At 38.0% G+C, this 23,866-nt stretch overlaps 1 protein-coding gene across 4 annotated transcripts in view; it reads right to left on the reverse strand.

The window, feature by feature from the left end:
* Positions 1–23,866, reverse strand: part of GLRA2 (glycine receptor alpha 2) — a 171,954-nt gene that overhangs the window by 109,673 nt on the left and 38,415 nt on the right. The window contains exons 2-4 of one of the 4 annotated variants that reach the window (XM_019417934.2): positions 18,578–18,645; positions 18,415–18,482; positions 10,762–10,985 (exon numbers count right to left, since the gene is read on the reverse strand). In XM_019417934.2, the coding sequence (XP_019273479.1) occupies positions 10,762–10,985; positions 18,415–18,417 (227 nt within the window). In that variant the 5' untranslated portion in view covers positions 18,418–18,482; positions 18,578–18,645. The remainder of the gene's footprint in view (positions 1–10,761; positions 10,986–18,414; positions 18,483–18,577; positions 18,646–23,866) is intronic. The other 3 variants (XM_019417933.2, XM_019417932.2, XM_053891824.1) reach the window with 3 other exon arrangements.

Here is a 23,866-nt window from a genome sequence, read left to right on the forward strand (position 1 = left end):
GTCCTCTGGCAACCAAGAATATGGTGGGTGTGTCCAAGAAACTGGGATAGATGCCAAGCAGGGTATGAGGACAGTTTCCATGTGCAGCAGAGAGGAAACCAAATCCATGCCTATTAAAACACATGAACATGCAAAGGTAGTCAGGGCAGTGGCAGTGTGTCGGGGCACCACTGTCCCTAGTCTCTGGACTAGAAAATGAGCCACTGAGAAATTTCAAAGGAAGTTGGGGAGGTGGCTGTAACATGCATTGGATGAACCTCTGCTATAAATTTTGAGAAGCTCATGGTACTTGTCAGGAAGGAGGACAGCACAGAGGAGGGCAAGCACCAGGTCCATAGGGAGAAGGAATTAGTGTTACAGAATTCCACCTGGGTTGTAATCTAGCACATCCATTCAGCAGTTTTTGACAAGTGTTTATTGGGCACTGTGCATATCAGACACTTGAAATAACAGTTTCTCTCTTGAAGGAGATTTTTAGTTTAATATTATCAATTTGTTATTTCTATATATATATTCTTTTAATGGAATATATCCCAAGAGTTTGCATTTATTCTTCAACTTTTTAAAATTGTTTCCAAACATCCATTTAAAGAATCTTTCCAGACTATGTCAGTGAGACATACCTGAACTGAATTAAGCAGAAGTCTTTTAATTACTCCCTCGGGGCCTAGATAAGTGCTCACACTGATTGGTTAGAACAGATGACATACCCTTACAGACCTAGATCCTGAGCGGGCCCTTTGGGTGTATAAGAGAAGTAGGATTTGTAGTAATCATTTGATGCTCCTGAATCAAAACCCATGGTACCCACAAAAGGATCTTGATCTATGGAGAACAAAAATAATTGGTCCAACTTTGGCAAGGCAGGCAAGGAATGAAATTTTTAAACTCATCTTTTGAAAGCTTTGTAATTAAATGGCTGCTTTGAACTCATTCATCATAAAAAGTGTAGGTGAGGGTCCTGCTCACTCCAGCCCTGAGCTATTATTCACCTAATCTGTGGGCAAGCACAGGTGTGGCTGTATGGAGGAAGGCCTTCCACATAAGTAAGGATTGCAAATTCGTGGTGTGTAAATTATTAGGAGTTCAAGAAAGTTCCCAATGCATATCCTTGCTCTTAGCTGCTACCTTCTCTTAGCTGTTACATATAATAGACATTTAGTGAGAGGCTCCCATGACTATTAAGATGCAATCCTGGTGAAAGAATGATGTTTTAAGGACCGTTAGTCATTTCCTCTTTTACATATTTGAGCTGATGGATTCTTACATTCCCTACCGATATCCCCTAGAGCAGACTTTGATACTGAGACTATTAAATGGAAGGATGAAACTGGATGGAAAACACGGCTCAGAATAGTGTGGCTAGGGCACCAGAGATCAATCGTTTTTCAATATTGTTAGGGCAGAACGTAAACCTCATATTGGTTCTAAGCAGTACAATTAGACTCTATCCTCTTAGTCAATTTCAAAAAAAAAAAAAAAGAAGAAGAGGACCTGTTTTTCCCCGTTGACCTTGGGGTTTGGAGGAGATAAATTGCATCACTGCTGGTTCATCAGCAGTTCTCCTTTCCCCTAACGAAAATGCCAGTGGCTGACTAGGAAGGTCCATGTTTACCAAACATTATAAAGGCATCAGAAAATACCCATATGCATTGAGCAATACTAGCTGAGAAGGACAGAAATACAATATCTGTTCCCATCTGTGCCTGGTCCTTTCAGAAAATGTGCACACATATGGTTAGCCCATGTTAATTAAGTCCAAATATGGATTGGATTCAACTTGGAGAGCAGCTGATAAATCTGTGGCTAAAACTTTTCCAAATGCTTTGATATTTCCTGAACAAAAATGTTTTGAAGGTGTTGAATAGGAGAAGGCTAAATTGGACACCACCGGAAAGAAGAACTCAAAGTATCGAAGACTCAACTAATACTGTTCACATTTTAGTTACATGTTAAATTTCAAAACCATTTCATATCTAGAATTTATTTATATACCCAAATATTCATGAAGACAAAATGTTATTAGGCCTGCACATGAGAATAACGAGAACTGACATGTCCATGATTACTATATATCTAAAAGTACTGTATAATAATTTTCTTAACATTTTGTTTGGGATTATTTTACTTTTGGCAAAAGAGAACAAATGCTTGTGAACTGCAGATATGGTTTGAAGATAACCAAAGTTGCTTTGTATCTGCTAACATCTGAGAGAAAAATTGTGCTACTTTGTTGGTATTTTACTTCATTAAGAGTTCTATTGTGATCAGTGGTAGAGGGTACTGGCTGCTGTTTCTGGTGGGAAAGGTTGGAGAGAGAACGGAGCCCTGGTCAGATGGTAGGATGCTCCATCGTTCACCAGGTAACACTTTGAAATCCAGCACAGTTCCTCAATTTACTTTTAACTGGCAGATAAAGAGGAGACCTGAGCCTTATCTGAAAGAAAATGCAACTATCCCTTCTGTCATGAGCTAAAGGTCTCCCAACAGGAGGAAACCCAAGGCAGGGAGGGGATCCATCTGCTTGAAACTAAGTATGGAAGGTGAGTGGAGCCTGAGTGTTAATGGGCACTGAATAAGGAAATGTCCATGGGTGTGGGTTAGGGAGAATGGGGAGAGCTGTCTCCCCCCTATTCTTCCCCTTTATCCCATAGCCAACTTGGGGTTATTATGATATCCATTGCACATTTAGTATGAATCTGGAACTGAGAAAAATTGCAGATCAAAGAAAGGTTAAATGACTTCTCCTGGTCACCTAGTAAGATTGAGTTTGAATCCAAGTCTTCCTAAATCTCAGAACTGATGTCTTCCCCACCCCCATAGCATTCTGTGTGTAATCCCTACTAAAATGAAACATCAAATAAAGCATTTGTTTTACTGTCCTTTGGAAGAAATGATCAATCAGATATGGGATGGTCTTGCTCCGAGTGTATGTCATGTGTAGAACTTTATAATTCAATACATCCTTAACTGTCTTTCAATGACTGTCCAGTGATAAATGTTGTATCTTCTTCAGTACAGACATTAGTTTGTAATTTTAAATGCCACAAGCAAGGATAGACTTGTTGGAGAGACTACTGAACTTTGAGGATGTATAATTTTTTTCCCATTTTAAAATGGCCTGCCTTTCCTTTGGATTATGTGCTTTGAGAATGTGCTCGAGTAATTCATATGTCTCATAGGAGCCCTGGTGATATTATATGTATTTATTTTGGGATTAATGCCATCCAGGGAGGCTTTCAAAGACAGCACTATGGACCAGGCAGGAGCCCACGTCAACATAAGTTGAACAGACTCACTAGGACCTCTGAATTTCCTTTGGCTTCCTGCCACAAGATAATTCAGGTAATGAGTAATAGCAGATCTACCCTTCAACTCCACTGGCTCAAATATACCGGGTAATTTCCTTTAGCCTACATATCTAGTTAAGCCTACATATCTAGTTAATAATTGTCCCAGCCTACCATCTTTGTATAATTGTCTAAAAGTATATAAACCCATAATTCTTGAATACATTCTAAAATAATATCTCATGGATACTCCTGCTGAGTGAATCAGAGGGTATAAATGATCTAATTTGCAATCGTGAAATTTCTCAATAGGGAGTTTGGTATTGAGTATTTGTCATTGTGTAAACTACATACTGCATATAAGGCTGCCTCTTAAACTACACGTAGTCCATTCTTCCCTGCCTCACTCCAAAATCAGGTTCCTCTTCTCAGGAGTTGAATATTCAGTTTGTGAGAGAAAGATTCAAAGATCCAAAAGTAGTTTGAGAGAGGCACCTTAAACTTCAGAATCCTCTTTTGCTTACTCCCAAGCCCCAAGGGACACAAAGGACTCACTCTTATTTCTTCATCCTGAAGGAATTTTGTGGTTTGGGAAGGAGATCATTTTGAGTTATAGATGTATGCTAGAGCTCCAAGGAGCCTCAGATTTTATCTAATCTTTTCTAGTTCAATCTCATGTTATGGACAAGGAAACTAAGACTCCGAATGACTGATGGGGTTAGAGAGGCAGTTCCATGAGCCTGGAGGATACAGTAAATGATGCAAAGAAGTGTGGAGTTCCTGATGCCCTGAGCTACCTTCTCAGTATTCTGTTCTTTGCACCATCACCTTCAGAGCAAACTCTGATGAATGTTAATGAAGTGGAAAGTTACCTCCAAGAGGAGGAAGATCTACTAGTTGCCTTGTATTTCATTGCACAACCCCCTCTTTTCCTTCAAACAAGGGTAGAATCCTTACTCTGTTGCGTTTGAACCAATATTATGCCCTTAAGTATATGTGTATTTCTGAACCCAGTCAGGAGCTTGACAGAGCTTTCCAGCACTTTAAGAGAGTCTGTCATATACAGAACACACTTTCTAGACTCTAATACTTCTACCCTCAATGTTGCCTTTTTCGAGAGCCACTCTCCAGAAATACCTTCTTTTTATTGCTTAGCTCCTGATGAATCAACCAGTGTTTGTGTATGCCACTGCTTCCCAACCTCCCAACCTAGCTTGCCTCTAGGAAGAATGGAATCCTTGTGGTTTCCATGGCATTTACCAGCACTTCTCTAAAAACTTGCTGCTTAATTCTGATGTGGGCGCTTATGTTACAGTCATTAATTACTGCATTAAGTCAAGTCACAAAAGTAATGAGGATTTGGGCACAGAATTGGAAAATGAGAATGTAATTTTGCCTGGATTATAGGATATAAAGATAAACACGGTCCACATATGCACAAAGAAATCACAGCTTTCATAGCTGTCTTCTAACAGGAAATATGGGCTTATGTGCCTCATCAAAATTGAGAGTAAGATAATAAAAGTATCCATTGGTAACATTTAGGCAGGTCTTAGTTCACTGCATTTTATTTCCAGCTCTGACATCTAAATAGAGAATTTTCTTTTTTCCTATGCCATAAAAATCATCCTGTAACTAAAGTTAGAATCTTCTGAAGTTCTTGCATCAAGCTGCAGGCTGAGTCAAGGATAGGAGGTTATGTGAGAAAAGTTGGCCTTTTATATGTGTGGGTAGAGTTGGTCATTAGATAGGATTATTTGCAGAACACCGTTGGATGTCTGTCTAGAAATCTACACTCCACCTACTCTCAGTGGTGCCTTTATCATCAGAGGGAGAGGCATGTCAATCGCCAAGAGTTCTCTATTACAACTCAAGTACTACTGGGAAGGTGGAACACTGAATCATTCACACCTAGAATTATGAATCAAATCAAGAGAGATTAACAAGCAAATCACCTCCAGTGCCATAAAAGAATGAGTTTCAGGTCAGATAACATTTGACTAACAAGCAAATCACCTCCAGTGCCATAAAAGAATGAGTTTCAGGTCAGATAACATTTGACGATGAGGGGAACAGATATCTTGGTGATAAGGGGTACTGTTGTGGAGGAGCAATCCCATAATTATTTATGGTTTGGAGGAGTCTCTGTTTGGAGGGTAGCATAAAGCCCATAGGTACCTGGTCAGTCAAATAAGAAGACGCTGAAGGCAAACAATATTTCCTTACCAACTTTGCCTCAGATATACCAATTCTGGAGGCATGCAATAAATATAAAAGCAAAAATAACAGTTGGAAGATGGTAGCTTCCTTAAGAACGATAAGGACCATTTCCTCTAAAGAAACAAACAAAAAAGCTGAATACCCCAATACATGAAACATGCATACACTTTAGGGAGATTCAGGGACCCCCTGGAGTTTTCACCTAGCCCTCAGGTTAAGAACCCTACTCTATAGGGTCACATTCCAGGAGTAGGTCCATCCCATCCTTGTCTGGAATTTGTAGGGAGTTATCTTGATCATTTAACTCTTTGTCTTAGAGGCTGGAACAAAAAACACTATCATTAATTATAAGAAAATACCAAGAGCCCTAGAGTATATGGCAATGCCACTTTTGACCTGTATCCATATAATATATATTGTATTCTACTAACGTTCTTAACCAAAATCATCTTTTTCAAAGCTGAAAAAAATAGAAGTTCAGAGAGTAACAAATCTCCCTAGGTCATACAGCAGGTTCTGAGGCCAGAGACTCAAGCCCAGGGGTGTTTTACTCTAAAACCCTTGTCTACTATAGTATCAGAAATAGCCAAGACAGCATTCAACATCATAAGTTTCAGAACACAGCAAAATGAAAACTGGGAGATGAAGAACATCTTGGGGCTAGAGTGGAACATACTGTAAAATCAAATCAGCAACATAGTGTTGGTGACCAAGCAGATGTCTACTAACTCTAGTGGGACAAAAATGTATGAAAGTAAAAACAGTGAGGCAATTCCCTCCATTCTTCCAAAAATGGTAGCCGTTTGTTTATAATGTTAACAAATGTAGGGAAAAGCTACTGATTTAAGATGTAACAACTGTGATTTAAGTTATATAAGGAAGAGTTTCTGTACAATGCTAGACTAACTTATTATAGGATCCAAAGAGAGAATATGAAGTCTCCTTTTCTAAAGGTCTTTAAAATGAGAATAAGTTCTCAACAGGTTGCCTGAAGGTAGGGAAGTTGACTTAATGACTTTAATGGGTCTATTCAGCCCTTTGGTCCCTGGGATAGCAAAATTTTTCAGAAAGTAGATATGCTATATAAGCTACATATGCTATATAAAACTGAAGAGCTTTGATTCTTGTCCTAGCTTTCCTATTTATGGGCTCCATTATTTTACCTCACCTAACTTGCTGGAAGAATTCACTTCCTCATTGGTAAAACAAGGTGTTGGATTAGATATTTTGCAATATAATTCCTTCAAATTAAAAAAAATATGCCTATGGTGCTATAAAAGTCAGAATGCTGGCAGAAAATTTTCAGAAGCAACGGGAAGTAAAGGAAGAAAATAAATATTAGCAAAGACATTGTGGACAAGTGAGACAAGATGCTCTTCTCCAAAAATACTCACCCTCTCCTTTTTTCTTTCATATTGCATACCCTATGCCATGGTGCCCTGACTTCTACTGCAATTCATTACATTCAATTCAACAGATATTGTTTGAGCAATAATATATACAATACTCAAGGCTCACCTCACTATTCCACTATGGATTCAGGCCTTTTTAAGTAACATGAATTTAGAATTTGACTATCTCTGAAAAGAATGTACAAAGCAGGATGTGTATCTTTGTTTACACTTTGGTCAGGGATGATCAATACATAATGGAGTGGGTCAACAAAAAGACTTAAAAAGAAAACGGAGTAAGATCAAACATATTAGGGAAGTGAATATTAAAGAAAAAATCAGAAGAGAAGCATACAAAAATAGATTTGACACTTTTTCACCAGTAAAGACTGTGTCTTGCAACACTGAATAGAAATTTTCTAACAAGGAACTAAGACTTTTAGTTCCTATTTAAAAAATTTGTTTGTGGAGCCCCTGGTTGGCTCAGTTGGTTAGGTATCCAACTTGACTTCAGCTCAGGTCATGATCTCATGGATCATGAGATCGAGCCCTGCGTTGGGATCTGTGCTGACAGCGTAGAGCCTGCTTGGGATTCTCTCTCTCAATCAATCTCTCTCTCTCCCTCTCCCTCTCTCTCTCCCTCCCTCCCTCCCTCCCCTCTCCTCTCTCCTCCTCCACCCCAAGAATAAACAAATAAACATTAAAATAAAAATAAGTATATACAAGATTCACTTGATTCTTACCAAAAAACTTCAAGTGTTTGAATCTGCAGGACACTTGTGGAGTTCTGGTCTACTATCCCCTCTTTTTTAAAATGCTGCCTTTTGGGAAACTTCTTGGGAAGTGTGATCTTGCTCGTTATGGCATCAATGGACTGCATAGTTCTCTTTGGGTTTTGTTTGGCTATCAAAAACTTAGACTTTGGTTTCCATGTGGGAAGCTACAAAGCTAAGGAAGCATGGGATTGTTCATAGATGAAATGCTATCATCAATTTGTTTTAGGTTTCAGAAAATGCAAATGTAAAGCATCACCACAGAACATTATTTTTTTAATGTGAACCAATGTTTAAGTAATTATTTAAATGTGTAGGGTAGAGACAATTCATGTTATTTTTGGTACTTCCGTTGTATCCCTTCCTTGTATCTTTCTTAACTCTCTTCATCCTGATTTCTCATCTCAGGCATCCGATTTTCTCATTCTCATTATTCTTCATAGACATTAAATGTACTATCAGAAAGAAAATTTCCTATCAGCTCCTTACAGGTTAGTGTGAATTTAGGTCAATGGATTCCCTCTTCCAGGGGTATTTGCATTGTAAGCCTGAGTAGAGGGAAAATCCTTCCTGATGAAACATCAGCAGGGATCTTTCCAGCACCTTTAAAACATCAGAAACTGTCACCCGCAGGGCCTTAAACTTGAGTTGGACCTCTAGTTAAATCGAGTCCAGTGACTCAAGTAAACAAGTGTATAGGTGTCAGTCCCCAAATTCTAACAATATTTGAATGACATTCATTTGCAAAGTTAGAGCCATTTTTCTTTTCCTTGTTCCTCATTTATTCCTATTACTTAATTTATCTTCTATCTGCCTGCCTTGTTAGACTGGAGCCCTTCCAGGGCAGGGATCCTATCTTATTCAGCTCTGGATCTCTAGGCCCAGCACAGTGTCTGGCTCATTGAAAATCCTTCCAGGCAAATAATTAGATTCCTGTAGTTCAAATCTGCCAAGAGCCGTGTTTCTCTAAAATGACATGCCCAGTTCTACACCAAGGATCTTTCCTCTGATTTCATAGAACACCCACAATGAAGGAAAAGTCTAAGCCAGCCTGCCACGGGACAGACTCTACCCAATCCAAAACAATTGTGAGGATATTTCAGAGCTTGTAATATGCTACGCTGGGAACGAAAGATAGAAGAATTGCCTCTGGATCTAGGTCTGGGAAACATCTTCTTCATGGTTCTAGAATGGAAAGGTCTTCACAGAACAGAAAAAAAAAAACCCTAGTTTTATTTCTGTATTGCATGATGCCAGGTATTTACTAGAGCACATGCCACTCAAGGCCCAGAGGGTTAGCTGGAGCAGCTGATACCCCGTGCTGCTTTTTATAACTCTCCTCCATAGCACCACGCTCTACATATGTCCCATTTCATCAGGTCACATCGACTTAGGTTGTGCCCAATACTGCATCTTACACCAAACACATCACCATGTAAAATATTGTGTGTTTCCTTAAAATCTTTAGAAAAATAAAAATAAAAGTAAAGTTCCTTCAAAATAAAGCAGAGGATGTTTCCTGGTTCTTCATGTAAGCAGTGACTTTGCCAGTTGTTACAAATGAGCAGCCTCTTTCATTCCACAAGACATTGGGTCTGTCAGCCATTAGCAAACTGTGAAATTACTAGGTTAAGAATGGAATATACAGTACAGACTTAAATTGTATATAGAGTTGTGAAATGAGTTTTTTGATGGTGGTAAGTCTACAGACTTTTGAAAATTATTTGCAAGGATAGCTGCCCATTTTCTTTATAATAAGATTGGAGAGAAAGGGAGAATTCTATAAAGGATCTTTAAAACATCACTGCTTGTTTAATGTATTAAATATCTCTCATATACAATACACCATCTTGGACCTTTGGGAGGAGTTACAAAAGGCGCAAAATCCAAATATCTTGGCTTTAAAGAGCTTACTATTTAGAAAGAATGTTAACTTTAAAATACAGGCAGCCACCATTGCATTTATTGAGCACATACTCTGTGTCAGGTACTGTGTCAAGTATTTTTATATACAATATATCAGGGATTGGCAAATTACAACCAGAGGGCCGAATCTAGTCCACCATCTGTTTTTATAAATAAAATTTTATTGAAACACAGGAATACTCAATTGTTTGAGTATTGTCTCTGGCTGCTTTTGTGCTACAATGGTAGAGTTGAGTGGTTGTGACAGAGTTGAGACAGTCTGGTCTACAAACTGAAATACTTACTGTCTAGACCCTTACAGGAAATATTTGCTGACCTCTCCTCTACATCATTCATTCTTACAAGAATACTTAGAGATAAATTTAGTGTTTCCCGTTTTATAATTAGGTAACTGAGGGTTACAGGTTATGTAGCTTAGTAAGTGGCAAAATTTGTATTTGATTCTCTATTGTATGATTCAAAAGATCTATTCTTATTCTAAATTCATACACAAAAATAGCCAAAGCATGAGGTAGGAAGAAATAAGAGCCTTACAGATTCACAGAGAAACTGTTACTAGTGTTCAGAAAAGAAAGATACTATTTTGAGTTTGGGGTGATAAAGATTCTGGAGAAGATTGTATTTGAATGTAAAAGCAAAAATGAATCTCAGAATTTGCTACTCCCAAGTTCAAGCCCAAGAGAAGTTAAGAGATCAAGGTCATGTGATTAGTTAGAGGCAGATCTGAGATTAGGACCAGTTTTTCACTCACCCAGCCCAAAGTATACTGTCACTGACCATGCTGAGCCATTGAATGTTTTTGTATGTGTGGTTACATGTTATAGAATGGCAAAACTACTTGAAGTGGAGAATTTGTACATTATTCTCAATGATTAATTGAACTAAAGGCTTGTACTCCTTTTATTGAAGCAATCAAAAATACACATATACAGGTATTTACATGATATCTACCCACCATCCTACCAAATATATTTTTGTTGTGGAGAATCACACTTCTGAGACCATAGGAATCTCTGGCATTCTCACCAGTTTTAAGATTCAGATGATAACCAATTGACCACAAAAGTCAAATATTTATATGCATGTTGCCCTCCAGAATCAGACAGCTCTAGGCCAGAAGGAAAATGGAGAAGTAGATAGGTGCAGCCAACGGAAGCTTACCTGATACTGTAGAGTACTTTGCCATTTTTTGAAATTCGAAGCAATTTGTTGTCAGTGGTGACATCATGGAAGTTGGCACCCTTCTCATTGGCAAAGAATAAATCTGGTTTCCAAATGGAGTCCAGCATGGATGGGTCCAAGTCCAGGGAATCATCAGGATACTCGCTATATGCCAGCCGTGAATCATTCCACTGTTGTCTCAGAAAAATATTCACTCGGTAGTCCTATAGAAACCCCATGTATAAGAGTTAGTTATCACCCAGTCTTGCATAAGAGGTCCATCTACACTTCCCCCTCATTCCTCCCCCTGATTTTGTGCAGTATTGGTGTCTATATGAACCAGGCTGTGTATATCTTGGTCAAAATAAACTACTCAGTTCTATTAGGAGGGGAAACAGAGGGGAGAAAAGAAGAAGACCCAACCAAACCAGAACACTAATGGAATAGGTTGACTTCGTTGAATTTTTTCATGTTTAAATTATTCATTCTGAGAGGAAATAATACTAACTCAAGCTGATTTTTCCACAGAGAAAGGTAACCATGAGTACAGAAGTCAGTGATGGCAGATTGTCAAAACTGATTCCTTTTCCAAATCAGAAACGACATGATCTCTATTCTCATTCTGCTCAGATGCTCTGGGCAGAAGGAAACCCACTCTGTACTTTTGGTAGTGGAAATCTTATCATAAAACTTTGACATGATGGGACAATATTTTTACATCCATCTATATAAATATTGAAATGCTTCGTGTTGACAAGATAATTCCATCATGCTACTTACTTTTAAAATTCTTAAATATTTTCTCATTTCTCTGAATGGGTTGTAGCTACAGTAGTTGACTTGAAACTTCATCAATACAGAGATCTTTTTCATTTTTCCTAGTCTGAACACCTTCTGACAAAGGTGCTCCTCCCTGTGAGAGACTCAGGTACACCCTGTCATTCCCACTTGATCCGGGAGTATACTTCCTTGCCAGTAAATCAGCTTGGGGCAGTGACTTCTCTCCTGGGAATTTCTACTCAAAGATCTTTTGGTTCATGGAAATGGTTGCTTTGCTTGGTAGAGCAGACCCCAAAAGAGGCTTTAATGGTGTTCCATAGCCATGTGGGACTATGATTCAGAGCTAATAGTTGTCCACTCTTGACACTTAGGGTCATTTAAGATGATATATACTCATTCCTTCTTGCTCTCTTTCTTTTTCCTTTTTTCGCCATTTGCTCCATCCCCACATCTTTGGTGCTTGGATTTTTGGTCATTGTTTATTTTACTCTAATGGTAACCAACTTGTCCCGGTTTGCCTGAGAACCTCCCAGTTTTATTCCCCAAAGTACCACATTCATGGGATCTACTCAGTCCCAGACAAAACTGGGATAGTGGTTACTCTACCAGGTACAGTGGATACCACCTCAGGAAGGTCAGTTTTGGTTTATTCCCTTAGGGCCAAAAGAAGAAAAACATACTAAGTTGTAAAGATTACGGTATATGGAAAAGAGCTTCAATCCAGTTCCTTCTACCTATTACTAAGCTATCCAAATTCCTATGATATTTTTTCAAATACAGCCATCCTAATTATCAGGCTGATACAGTATTTTGGAGGCGGCAGGTCTCGGAAATAGTGCCCAGCATAGGCTTAAAGAATGCTAGTAATCAAATAGTTACTAATTTCTGAAAATCAGTCATCAAAACCCAGCTTATTTGGAAAGGCTGAAATATTAGAAGGAATAACCTTAAGGTTCTCCACTATACAACATACAAACTTTCTAACTTGGAAAATTTTATCAGCTGACTTTTATTTGGGATTTTACCAAGCATGCATGGCAAATTCTCAAACCTAAGAGGGCACTGTTGTGGGCCCAGTCAGGCTTCCATCCCGTCCTGTTTGCTCACTGACTCCTCCTGTGCTTGAATCAAGAGAATGGCAGCACCTCAAAGTTGTCCCCATCACATATTTTTGGAATTGTTCAAAGGGACCAGAGGATTGTAACTGGAAAGAGATTACCAGTTCAGTGTTTCATTGGCAACAGGAGTTGCCAGAAGCTTTGGAATTTTGTGTGAATAAAGAGTGGGAATGTGTGATATGTGGAGAATCAAAAATGGGGCTATTGAAAATACAATAATCCAACTTACATATAAAGTATACACTAGATACATCAACTGTGAGCTTTCATTAAGGTTTCCTGAGGGGGGAAAATGCAGCTTCTCCAGTGTTTGACATCCACCCCTGTTATATCCCTTATAGTGAGAGCCAGTTATCCTCAACAGATTTGGGGAGGGGAGCAGGTGTCTGTGAGTGTGTTTCAGTAGGAAGTAGGAGAGAAGAGAATCTCTTCCCTCAGACAGCTCTGGAGGTAGAGAAACTCTAATATGAGAAGTAATGACAGCTAGAAATAATAGAGGTGAATGGGTTAAATATCTTGGACCATAGGGAAGACAATTAGGGCCCCTCAGAAAGCAATCTTGGGATGGGCAAGGCCATGAGAAGCCAGGTAGACAGTATTGGGCAGAAAAATCACCAAGAGAACATCACTGCAATCCTCCCTTGAGCCTGAGAATGATTTAAAGCTGTGTATCGAGAGACTCTAGAGAATATTACATTAGTGACATACAATATGAAAACATTGACCTTTAAAAAAATTCAGTATAAATTTTCACAGCTAATGTACATCTTTTTTTAAAGTCTTTCCCATGAGTATTCTTCTCCAGTATTTCCTGGTTTCCTACTTTGAATTTTATATATAGAAAATAATAAAACATATTCACCCAATGTCAGAACTTGAAAGAGAGTACTAAATCTATCACATCATGATAGAACCAATAAATGTCTAACAGTTCATTTAAAATAAACGAATCCTCCTATTTGTAAGCAAGGACAAGTAGAAAACTTAGAGGAAAAATACAGTGTGTGCCACAATGACAGGAATTATATGAAATAAGACTTTTATTAGGTCTTTTGGAAGTATTTGTTGTTTATATAAATGTATGGGAATTTAAATTTTTGATTATTTTATTTATGATGATATACACTATTTTAAAATAAACAGCTGCCCTTAAAACCTTTAAGAATAGAAAAGGATGCTCAAGGAACTAGAGACATAGGTATCCTAAGAAAAGATTTTCTGAGGCTTTGACCTCTGTAACTCTTTCACTTTACTATGATTTTCGATACAGGGTAGAAACTTGACACGTGATTTATCCATGCATCATCTCTGTTTATGTAGAGCTAAGTTTATTTTCTCATGATATTCTAAACCACAGGAGATAGTTATATTCTTCTGTAGTTTGTCTTTGTCTTTATGTCTGCTTCTAGGTTTAATGAAATATTAAAGGGGGAATAAATATTGAGAGACATGCTTAAATGCAGACTGAATTTTCTTTTCCTGCCTTCTTTCTCCAGAGACCTATTCTATGTCAAATAAATGTCATATTTCCTTGTATTAAAATTTGTTTTCCTATGACTGACTGGGTATTAGATTAGGTCATGGAAACATTCAAATTAAAAAATATATATAAGAGTAAATACGTATTTTTTTTCAAATGCTGCATGTAAGTCATATAATCTTTATTATATTCTTAACACAAATACAAGTACCTACATTCCATACTATTATCTCACATCAAGTTTAGTATTTCTAAAGTTTCACTTTTCCTAATACCTTCTAATGCTATGCTTATGCCACAGATGGTTTCCTTAAATTGAATTATTTTGGTACTATTATATTTGGTCTAGCATTTGTACACAGAGATTACCACTATGTCTTATATACACTCTTATTAAACCTTACTCTTGCTCTCTTTTATTTGCATACATACACATTTTTCAATCTAGTTACATTATAAAGTTATCAACAAGAAGGCTATGCTTTGTTGACTCCCCACAGTGCCTCTGTGGCACTTTGGTTTTAACCTGTGGCTACACTGCAGTAAAGTTTCATCCTCCTCAGTCTGTGCTAGCTTTGATACGGGAAGTTAGCCTTGAATTGGAAATTATGGGGGTGGGTGCAGTTGTTTTATGATGGATTCAGGCTTTAACGTTGCAGTGTGAGAGACCAAGGTCACCTTGTATCTCAGTTTAACAAAATGCCAGGCTTGGGGTAGACTCTTGGTGCTTCCTTAAGTCAGAAATAAGAAACGTAGCTACCTGCTATTCCTGATACGTTAGCATCTCCTCCTGAATTGCGTATGCAGCTACAGAATGAAAGGGAACCCACGGTGTCATTTCAGCAGTTACAGCACAGCGGGCATCCTCCTAAGGGGCTGTCTACCACTCATCCAGTTCCTCAGGAACATGATCTCAGATCTGAGATAAAACAACTCTTCACCCTGCAGCAGTCACCGGCAGAGCATGTGGAACTTCTCTCTTGGGGCCAAGTTTGGGGGAGCTGGACTCCTATTCTGGAGATACTGTCTGAGTGAACACATTTTAGGCCCTTCCAGCTCTTTCTCCCCCACCTCAAGTGTTAAATGAGGAGGGAGTCAGGATCTGCTACTGTGGCATGGGTAGTGTTCCAGCACACACAGGTCCAAATCACATCCTTTGAGGAGACTATCTCTTCATTTTCTGATGGCCAGTCTTGGGGAGAGCTGCATGCCGGTGGCGCGCAAATACTTGTGACCTTTACTGACATTACTGATATTCCTAAAGTATGTCTTTATATGAGGAAAACAGGTGTTGCAAATGTATTCCCTCTCCTCTAAATTCTCTTGCCATCAGCAGCTAAAGAAAAGGGGGAAAGGAAGAAAAGGAAATGGTAAACTGACATTCTCAAGACAAAATATAACCTTTCTCGGAACCACAAAAAAATCGTTCCACTGAATTCTTTTAACGCAAGGTTGGTGGGCAATGACCAGCCACAGATCCCTATGACTCTTAACGAAGAAAAATGTGTATTTTGGAATAATGTATATCATCATAATGATTCATAAAAAAGCATTCCTTAGAATAACACAACTGCATCTTCAACACTAACATATCAAAGGGATGAGAGGCAGTATTGGGTCTATAAGGGAGCCTATACTTTGTGGGCAGGTAGTGCCAACAATAGTTTAATGAGATGACATCGCCTCTTATTCAGAAACAAATCAAATACTCAACTAAATCCTTCAGTAATGCGACCAGGGTTATGGAGTGAGAGTGGGGCATGAGGGAAGAGAGGAAAATCAACATGTTTAGAAACTCAAAATTCTGAAGCATTCTTGGAAAAATTCATCCCAGAAAACATAGGTAAAGCAAAAATGATTTTTGCTTCCATATAGCTCTAAGCAGTGTCTTCAGTGACCACACACGTTATTGTGCATAAAGACTAAGGGTCTGGTATTCTGACTCCTACTAAAGACAGTTCAGAGAAAAATCTGGTTCTGTTTCTTTTTTTTTTTTTGTCCAATTTTCTTTTAGTCAAACTTTGTGAAAGTGTGGGTAAATTTATGGGTGATAGAATCTCAAGGTTTTTGCAAGGGAAGCTTGGGCTGCCATGATATTCCACGTGCGTCAGGTAGATTCCCAGGTAGGACCCGAGGGGTCTGGGAGGATAGACCCTTTCTTTCAAGGTGGAGCCTGTTTCTGTAAGTAAAGTTTTTTGGCGTACAGCCACACCCATTTGCTTACTATTGTTTATGGTTGCTTTCATGCCAAAAGGGCAGAATGGAGTAGTTGTGACAGAGACTGTCAGACCCTCAGAGTCTTAAGTATTTACTGTCTGGTCTTCTACAGAAAAAAGTTTGCCAGTTCCTACCCTACGTGGCATGAGGATTTATTAAGAACAGTAGAGTTTCAAAAAAAATATTCATTTTAGTTTCACACAAAATCTTTAATTGAAGAAAATAAAAGATCCCTTTTCAAAGCCAAATGAAGTTGGTCATTACATCAAAAGCTAAGAAATAAAAGAAACACAATATCTACTACTCTTCTGACCATGAGATACAGTCTATATGATACGGCAAGATAGGAAGGCTGTTCATTTTACACTTGAGCAATGATTTCCAACGTTTCTCACAGGAAACATGACAAAGGACACCTTAATAAGTGGCCAGGAAACACCTAAGCAGCCCATTTATTAAACACCTTCAGTAACTATTAAACACACAGGAAAACAAGGATATCCATAGTTTCCGTTTTTATCTCCTTAAATGTTTAGCTTTTTCTTGCATTAATAAACATTGGAAAGGTGCACATTTACATTTTTGATTGAGGGTAAATGCAATGAGGAGTTTAATCAAAGCAACTTAGGATTCTAATTAATGCAATCAGCATTAGGTCGTGCAAATATCGTCATTGAATGCCATCGTGTAAAGCTGGTGACAGTGATTTGGGCTGCTGGAAGATTTGCCCCTCTGTTATCAGGATAAAACCAAGAGGGGAGAGACAAAAACTGAATGCCAAGCCTAGAGCTTGGCTTAGTCCTTCCATGTTTACATTTTCTTGTGAGTCATTTAATAACCCTATCAAAACTATATTGAGTAAAATTCTTAATGCGCTACCTCCTGTCAAAGCACCAGAAGGCTCATTTCTGGACAGTGCTGTGTCAGTAATGTTAAAATGGGTAGTGGAGTTGCATTATGTCTAATTTTGCCAGTGAGAAGGAATGCTAAAAGGTAAATTACTTTCTTCTAGCATTGAGGACACCAAAAAGTACAGTAATTTGTTAAACACAATCCTAGTAGCCTGAAAGAGAAAATTCATAAAGACAAGGGAACACTATTTTTTACTTCCCAATGGCATTATGCTCATTATTTCACTTGAGTGTTTCTAGGACATCAGCCATCAAAGTACTTAGTCAAGTTCAACCATATTTTATTTTGACTTCATCCGGTAATATGGCTACTTTACGTAGTCATGAAAATTAGAACCTGCCAATTGATTGAGGACTTAAAATAAACTGTGTGAGGACCAAGAAAAAATTTCACCCAAAAGTCAATTTCCACACTATCACCTAGCACTGTAAGGCTCTTGATCTCATAGGCTGTGTCACAGCAACACCATCACCATGAAATTTATAAGAAATATTGGTGGATTTTGTAGTATCTGAAATCTTTTTCATGTACATGGAACATACTTGTACATACATGATGATGAGCTTATAATTAGTTTTATGTTTATTGGGTTTTTTTTTTTTGAGGGGGAGCCACGCATATGATGCGTTTGCTATGGACTCGGGGCTACTTTCTTTTGCAACAAGATCATGTGTGTGCGCACACATGTGTGTATTTAGTGTAAGGTCAGCCCCTTGGCATGTATCTTTAATGTTGCATATCCGAGGCTTGACTATGTTAAAAACTTCCATTATATGAAAAAGACTGGCTATAAAAAAAATACCCCCTAAACTTTGAAATTTGTATTTCTGAAACATTAGAGATATAAATATTTAAATATCTTTAATGATACATGATGCTTATTACTGATAATTGTACCTAAGTCGAGCCAAACATCAAGTGTTTTAAAAATTTCTCTGGCATGATAGATAAAATATTATTGAGTTTTAAGTAATGAACACTTGACTAATGACTTTCTAAAGTGACAGTGTACAAATAATCGCTTTCTAGAGGTGAGTGAACTTGGAAATTGGCATTCAGTAAGTGTCTCACACATATAAAACAGTGCTTCTTCGATCCTGTATCCCATTCCTTCACACGATGGCTTCAATGCTCAGTCCCACTCACCATTGTAGTTTCTGCTATTGACCCAAAGCTGTTGATAAATATGTTGCAGGTAACATTTACAGGAGGCCCTGCAAGTTGAACAATAAATAGAAAATTTGACAGGTTGTGTTCATGGCATAATCAAGTCACGTTTGTCTCTTGCCAGTGGCATTGTGGCACTTACCATGGTAGTTTCTGTGACCGATCCAAAACTGTTGATAAAAATATTGCAAGTAACGTTTACTGGAGGACCTGCAGAATGCAATAAGAATATTGCAATAGACATTGAAGCAAGAATACAGCTCCGTCAACATCTGTGCAAATGACTAGAAACGTAAACTAAAAATGATGGTGAGATTGCAAAAAAAAAAAAAAAAAAAAAAAGCCAAAAATCAAAAATGTTGTACCCAGAGGTTCAGAGTGATAACATTCCCACTAGTGTTTCGAATAAGGACAGTTAAGCAATGATAACTTACCCAGCAGAGTTTGGGATTTAGAAAATATAAGCTGGAGACTATTAAACTGAATTCATTGTCACTAGTTGCTATCAAAATAGCCTTTTGGGTGGATGGCCTTTATCCATCCACCTCCTTTTCCAGGACACCCTTTAAATCAGTGCGTCTAATTTGATTCTCTTGACACCTTTGAATTTAGCCCATTCATTCTGTATATCCTCTGATCCCCAATGAAAAATGATGTACAAAAATACAAAAATAAAGTGGCTGATTTTAAGAAATAAACACAGAAATGTCACTTAATGTCTGGATTGTAAAGCAAGGGCTATTAATCCTAGATATGCTTTCAAAAGAGAGTCCACTTTTTTCTCCAGAGACCCAGAGGCTAGCTTTCTTGATCTCGCCCTTGGTCTCCCCAACCCAAGCCCTACTCAGGCCCTTTTCTGCTTAGCATCTGAGATCAGATGACAACAGATATGTTCAGGGGGGTATGGCCACAGATTCTTTGCCCTTCGATGATAGATATCACTGTCTAATTATTTCCAGTTTCATGTTTTTCTGGGAGATATGTTTATTGCCCTCACGTAGTTACCCCTTAATTCTGGGTTAAGAATACACTGCCATGAGCCTTCTATTGCTAGAAAATTCTCTCTCTTTACTTATCAAGGTCTATGTAACCTAGTTCAGGCTACACCCTGGTTGGCTCTATACCCAACATGCCATGAGGATCTAAGTGACTGAGGCCTCCCTCTAAGGGTGGTGGTAAAACTCAGCCATGGTGGCGCTTGGGTACCGTGTGTTTAAACTCGACAAGTCAGAGGGTTCTCCAGCCCTTTCCTTTGAGGAAAGGAAACTTAGGTTAAACAGCGAACTTAAGTCTCCAGGCAAGAACTTTTGGTAAAAGAGATGTGTTAAGTTTTTTTCTTTAACATAACTAACTTTTCTGTTCTTAATGGAAAACGATTGTGTTTATTTTTTTAAATGTTTGTAGGTATGGAATCACAGGCACCATCATATTATCAAAATATTTTTCAGCCTGCATCTTTGAGATATTCCAAGTCTTTTAATTCATCCCTTCTCCCTCTTATTTCAACATCTGCCAAGATGACTTCTTCCCCAGGGTCACTTTCTACTCTATTTGACTTTGTTTCTCATTTGGTTACTGAAAACAGAACAAAAATGAGTCTCTTCCTTGATGATAAAGTTCTATTCCATAGCAAATATACTTTTGTGCTAATAAGAAATACATTTAGACAAGGTAGAGGCAAGTTGTGAGACATTGTATATGTTCACTTTTTTTCTTCTCTTCACAATAAAATATTTCATTGTAAATAGCCCAATTCAGGATGGGAAGCTTTCATGAATTTTTATATGCAAGATAGATAAGAAAATGAATGATGGGGGGGTAAAGAAACAGGAAAGAGACATGTCTTCTACTGTACATTATCCTGGCCTCCCCAATTGGCCTCCCCAGTTGGCTTACAGGCATTTAGGATGCTGGGTCATACCATCATACACTTATTTTTATCCTTCCAAGTAAATGGCGGTGTGAGTGTATTGCTAGAACTCAAAATATTTTTTAAGCTACCACATATTAACAAGCTGTACCAAGCACATTTTAAAAATTATCTAGTTTAATCCTCTCAAAAGAGGAATTGTTTTACTGCACCAGTAAATGGTTTCAGATGAGGAAACTGGGGGTTAGAGAGATTAAGCAACTTGCTTAAAGTCATGCCACAGTAAGTAGAAAGGCTGACACTCCATGCCTTATCATTCTCATCCCAAACACCTAAACGTTCAGCCCCTTTGCTGCACCGCATTCCTTACACAATAACCTCGCTTCCTCCTGACCTGCCAACCATGGTGTTTGCCACTGGTTTGTGGGATATTTCTGGGACAATTTGATCCTTTACTTCTGACCTCTTCAATCTTGGGTATTTTCTCAAGTTTCATTTGCATCCGGATATAAAATTTTGGAAAGAAGAAAAAGCAATTTTTTTGGATGCAGGGTTAGTACATGCATGTAATAAGAGTTGATACATATTAAAACTGCTGTGCGCCAGTGAGTGCCTTATTTCATTCTTCAGTCATTAGGTGTTACCATGTCCCCCACTTTATAGATGAGGAAGCTGAGACACAGAGGTAATTAATTAATTTTCCCAAGGTCACAGAGTTTGTAAGAGGCAGAAGTTGCCTAACTTATGGACACTTTTCTTAACTGCAGGAGTAAAATGCCTGAGGCCCCTGACATTATCTTTCTGATAAAAGCTACTAGGACTATGGCCTGAAAATTCTTTGGGTTAGATGTTAGAATTGTTTTTCATTTTGTTATCCTGATATGTGTCCATACAACCTTTCATCTGTATTTTAGCCCAATAATCCACTAAGGTGTTCTAATTAACAAGGACACATCCTTAGATGTGATCATAAGTGAATGATTATTCTGTGAACTGTAGAAAGAAATAGTTAACACTAGTTAACCACATGTAATTGGTTTTATCAGCAAACTGACGATATTCCAATGTGAATTGGATGAGACTTCAATAGGAAAAAGAATTATGTAGACACCTAATCTCTCATATCACTGTTATCCCTTCCTTCTTTCCAAACATCGTCTCCTCTCTCCCATCTCCCCTCTCTCCCTCCCTGCTTCCCTTTCTTTCTCACTCTTTCTTTTTTGCCTTATTCTTTTTTTTTTTTTATTGTTTGAGTGTAGCTGACACACAATGTTATATTAGTTTCAGGAGTGCAACATAGTGATTTGACAAGTTTAAACATGATGCTATGCTTACCACAAGTGCAGCTACCATCCATCAGCCTACATTGTTATTACAGTATCATTGACTATATTCCTTATGCTGTGCCTCTTATTCCCATGACTTATGCATTTCATAACTGGAAGTTTTGCCTATCCCCCCACCCCCTCTGGCAGCCGTCAGTTTGTTCTCTGTGTTTACAGGAATGATTCTGTTTTTTCTTTGTTTATTCATTTTTTTTTTTTTGATTCTACATATAAGTGAAATCATGTAGTATTTGTCTTTCTCAGTCTGACTTATTTCACTGAGTATAATACCCTCTAGGTCCATCCATGTTGTGGCAAACTGCACAGTTTCATCTTTTTATTTTGCATGATATTTCTGTGTGTGTGTGTGTGTGTGTGTGTGTGTGTGTGTACATCTTCCTTATCCATTCATCTATTGATGGACTCTTAAGTTGCTCCTGTATCTTGGCTATTGTAAATAATGCTGCCATAAACATAGGAGTGCATATATCCTTTCAAATTAATGTTTTTTGTTTTCTTTGGGTAAATATTCAGTAGTGGAATTATTGGATCTTATGGTAATTCTGTTTTTAAGTTTTTGAGGAGCCTTGGTACAGTGACTGTATCAATTTGCTTTCCTGCCAATGGCATGTGAGGGTTCCTTTTTTTCCACATCTTCACCAACACTTGTTATTTCTTGTCTTTTTGATTTTAGTCATTCTCACAGATGGAAGGTAATATTTCATTGTGGTTTTGATATGCATTTCTCTGATAATTAGCGACGTTGAGCACCGTTTCGTGTGTCTGTTGGCTGTCTGGATGTCTTCTTTGGACAAACGTCTGTTCAGGTCCTCTGCCCATTTTTTAATTGGGCTGTTTGTTTTTATGGTGTTGAGTTGCATAAATTATTTATATATTATGGATATTAACCCCTTATTGGACATATCATTCTCAAATATCTTCTCCCATTCAGTAGGTTGCCTTCTTGTTTTATCAATGGTTTCCTTCATTGTGCAAAAGCTTTTTATTTTGATGTGGTCCCAATAGTTTATTTTTGCTTTTGTTTGCATTGCCTTAAGAGACATATCTAGGAAAATGTTGCTACAGCTAATGTCAGAGAAATTACTACCTGTGTCCTCTTCTAGGATTTTTATGATTTCGGCTCTCACAGGTCTTTAACCCATTTTGAGTCTATTTTTGTATATGGTATTAGAAAGTGGTCCAGTTTCATTATTTTGCATGTAGCTGTCTGGTTTGCCCAGCACTATTTATTGAAGAAACCATCTTTTCCTCGTTGTATGTTCTTGCCTCCCTTGTCATATATTAATTGACCATGTAAGTGTGGGTTTATTTCTGGGCTCTATTCTGTTCCATTGATCTAAGTATCTCTTTTTTGTGGCAGTACCATGCTGTTTTGATGACCACAGTTTTGTAATCCCAGATTACCTTGTAATGTGGGATTGTGATACCTGTAGCTTTGTTTTTCTTTTTCAAGATCGCTTTGGCTATTTGGGGTCTTTTGTGGCTCCATACCAATTTCAGTATTATTTGTTCCAGTTTTGTGAAAAATGTTGTTGGCATTTTCATAGGGATTGCATTGAATTGTTTTGCCTTATTCTTATGAGAGACTGATCTTGCCATAACTTTAGTATGTAATTCACATATAAATGGAGGTAGATTTTTATATGGTAAATAGATTTCAAATACTTTAAATGTATTTGGAAGAAAGGCTCCCTTCCCTGATCCCCGGCACAAAGATGACAAGCCCCATCCTATACAGGTCCCCTTTGTTGCTATATACTGCTCTCTCTCGGATTATCTTCTTTGCAGTAAGGCATTTGTCTTGGTAACCCAAGTAAAACTACAATTATGCTACAATTATCACCTATTAGCATCTTCACTTTTGGATCAGTTGACCAAATTGGCTGTAAGAGGGCAGCTACTCAGACTGCAGTTGGAAGCTCCGCAAAATCAGCACCACCTGGGAGCTCGTTAGAAACGCAGACTCTCCAGGCCCATTTGGGTCCTGAGGAGGCAGTTTTCACTTTAACAAGAGAGATTTGTTCCTTCAGGTAATTCTGTCTCCCTTTCAAAATTATAATCACTTGTACTTTGTTTCAGTCTTTCAAGAATGTCCCTTGAAATGTCAACTGTAGTCCATTAATAAAACCACTAAAGTTAGGACAAGTTTGGAAAACACTGTTGAATCAGTTAGGCAAGTTTCTTTAGTAGAAGTTTCTCCAAAGTTGTGCAACCA

This window comes from Panthera pardus, unplaced genomic scaffold (genome assembly GCF_024362965.1).
Source record: "Panthera pardus isolate Hobbes unplaced genomic scaffold, ASM2436296v1 HiC_scaffold_27, whole genome shotgun sequence".
Lineage (NCBI taxonomy): Eukaryota > Metazoa > Chordata > Mammalia > Carnivora > Felidae > Panthera > Panthera pardus.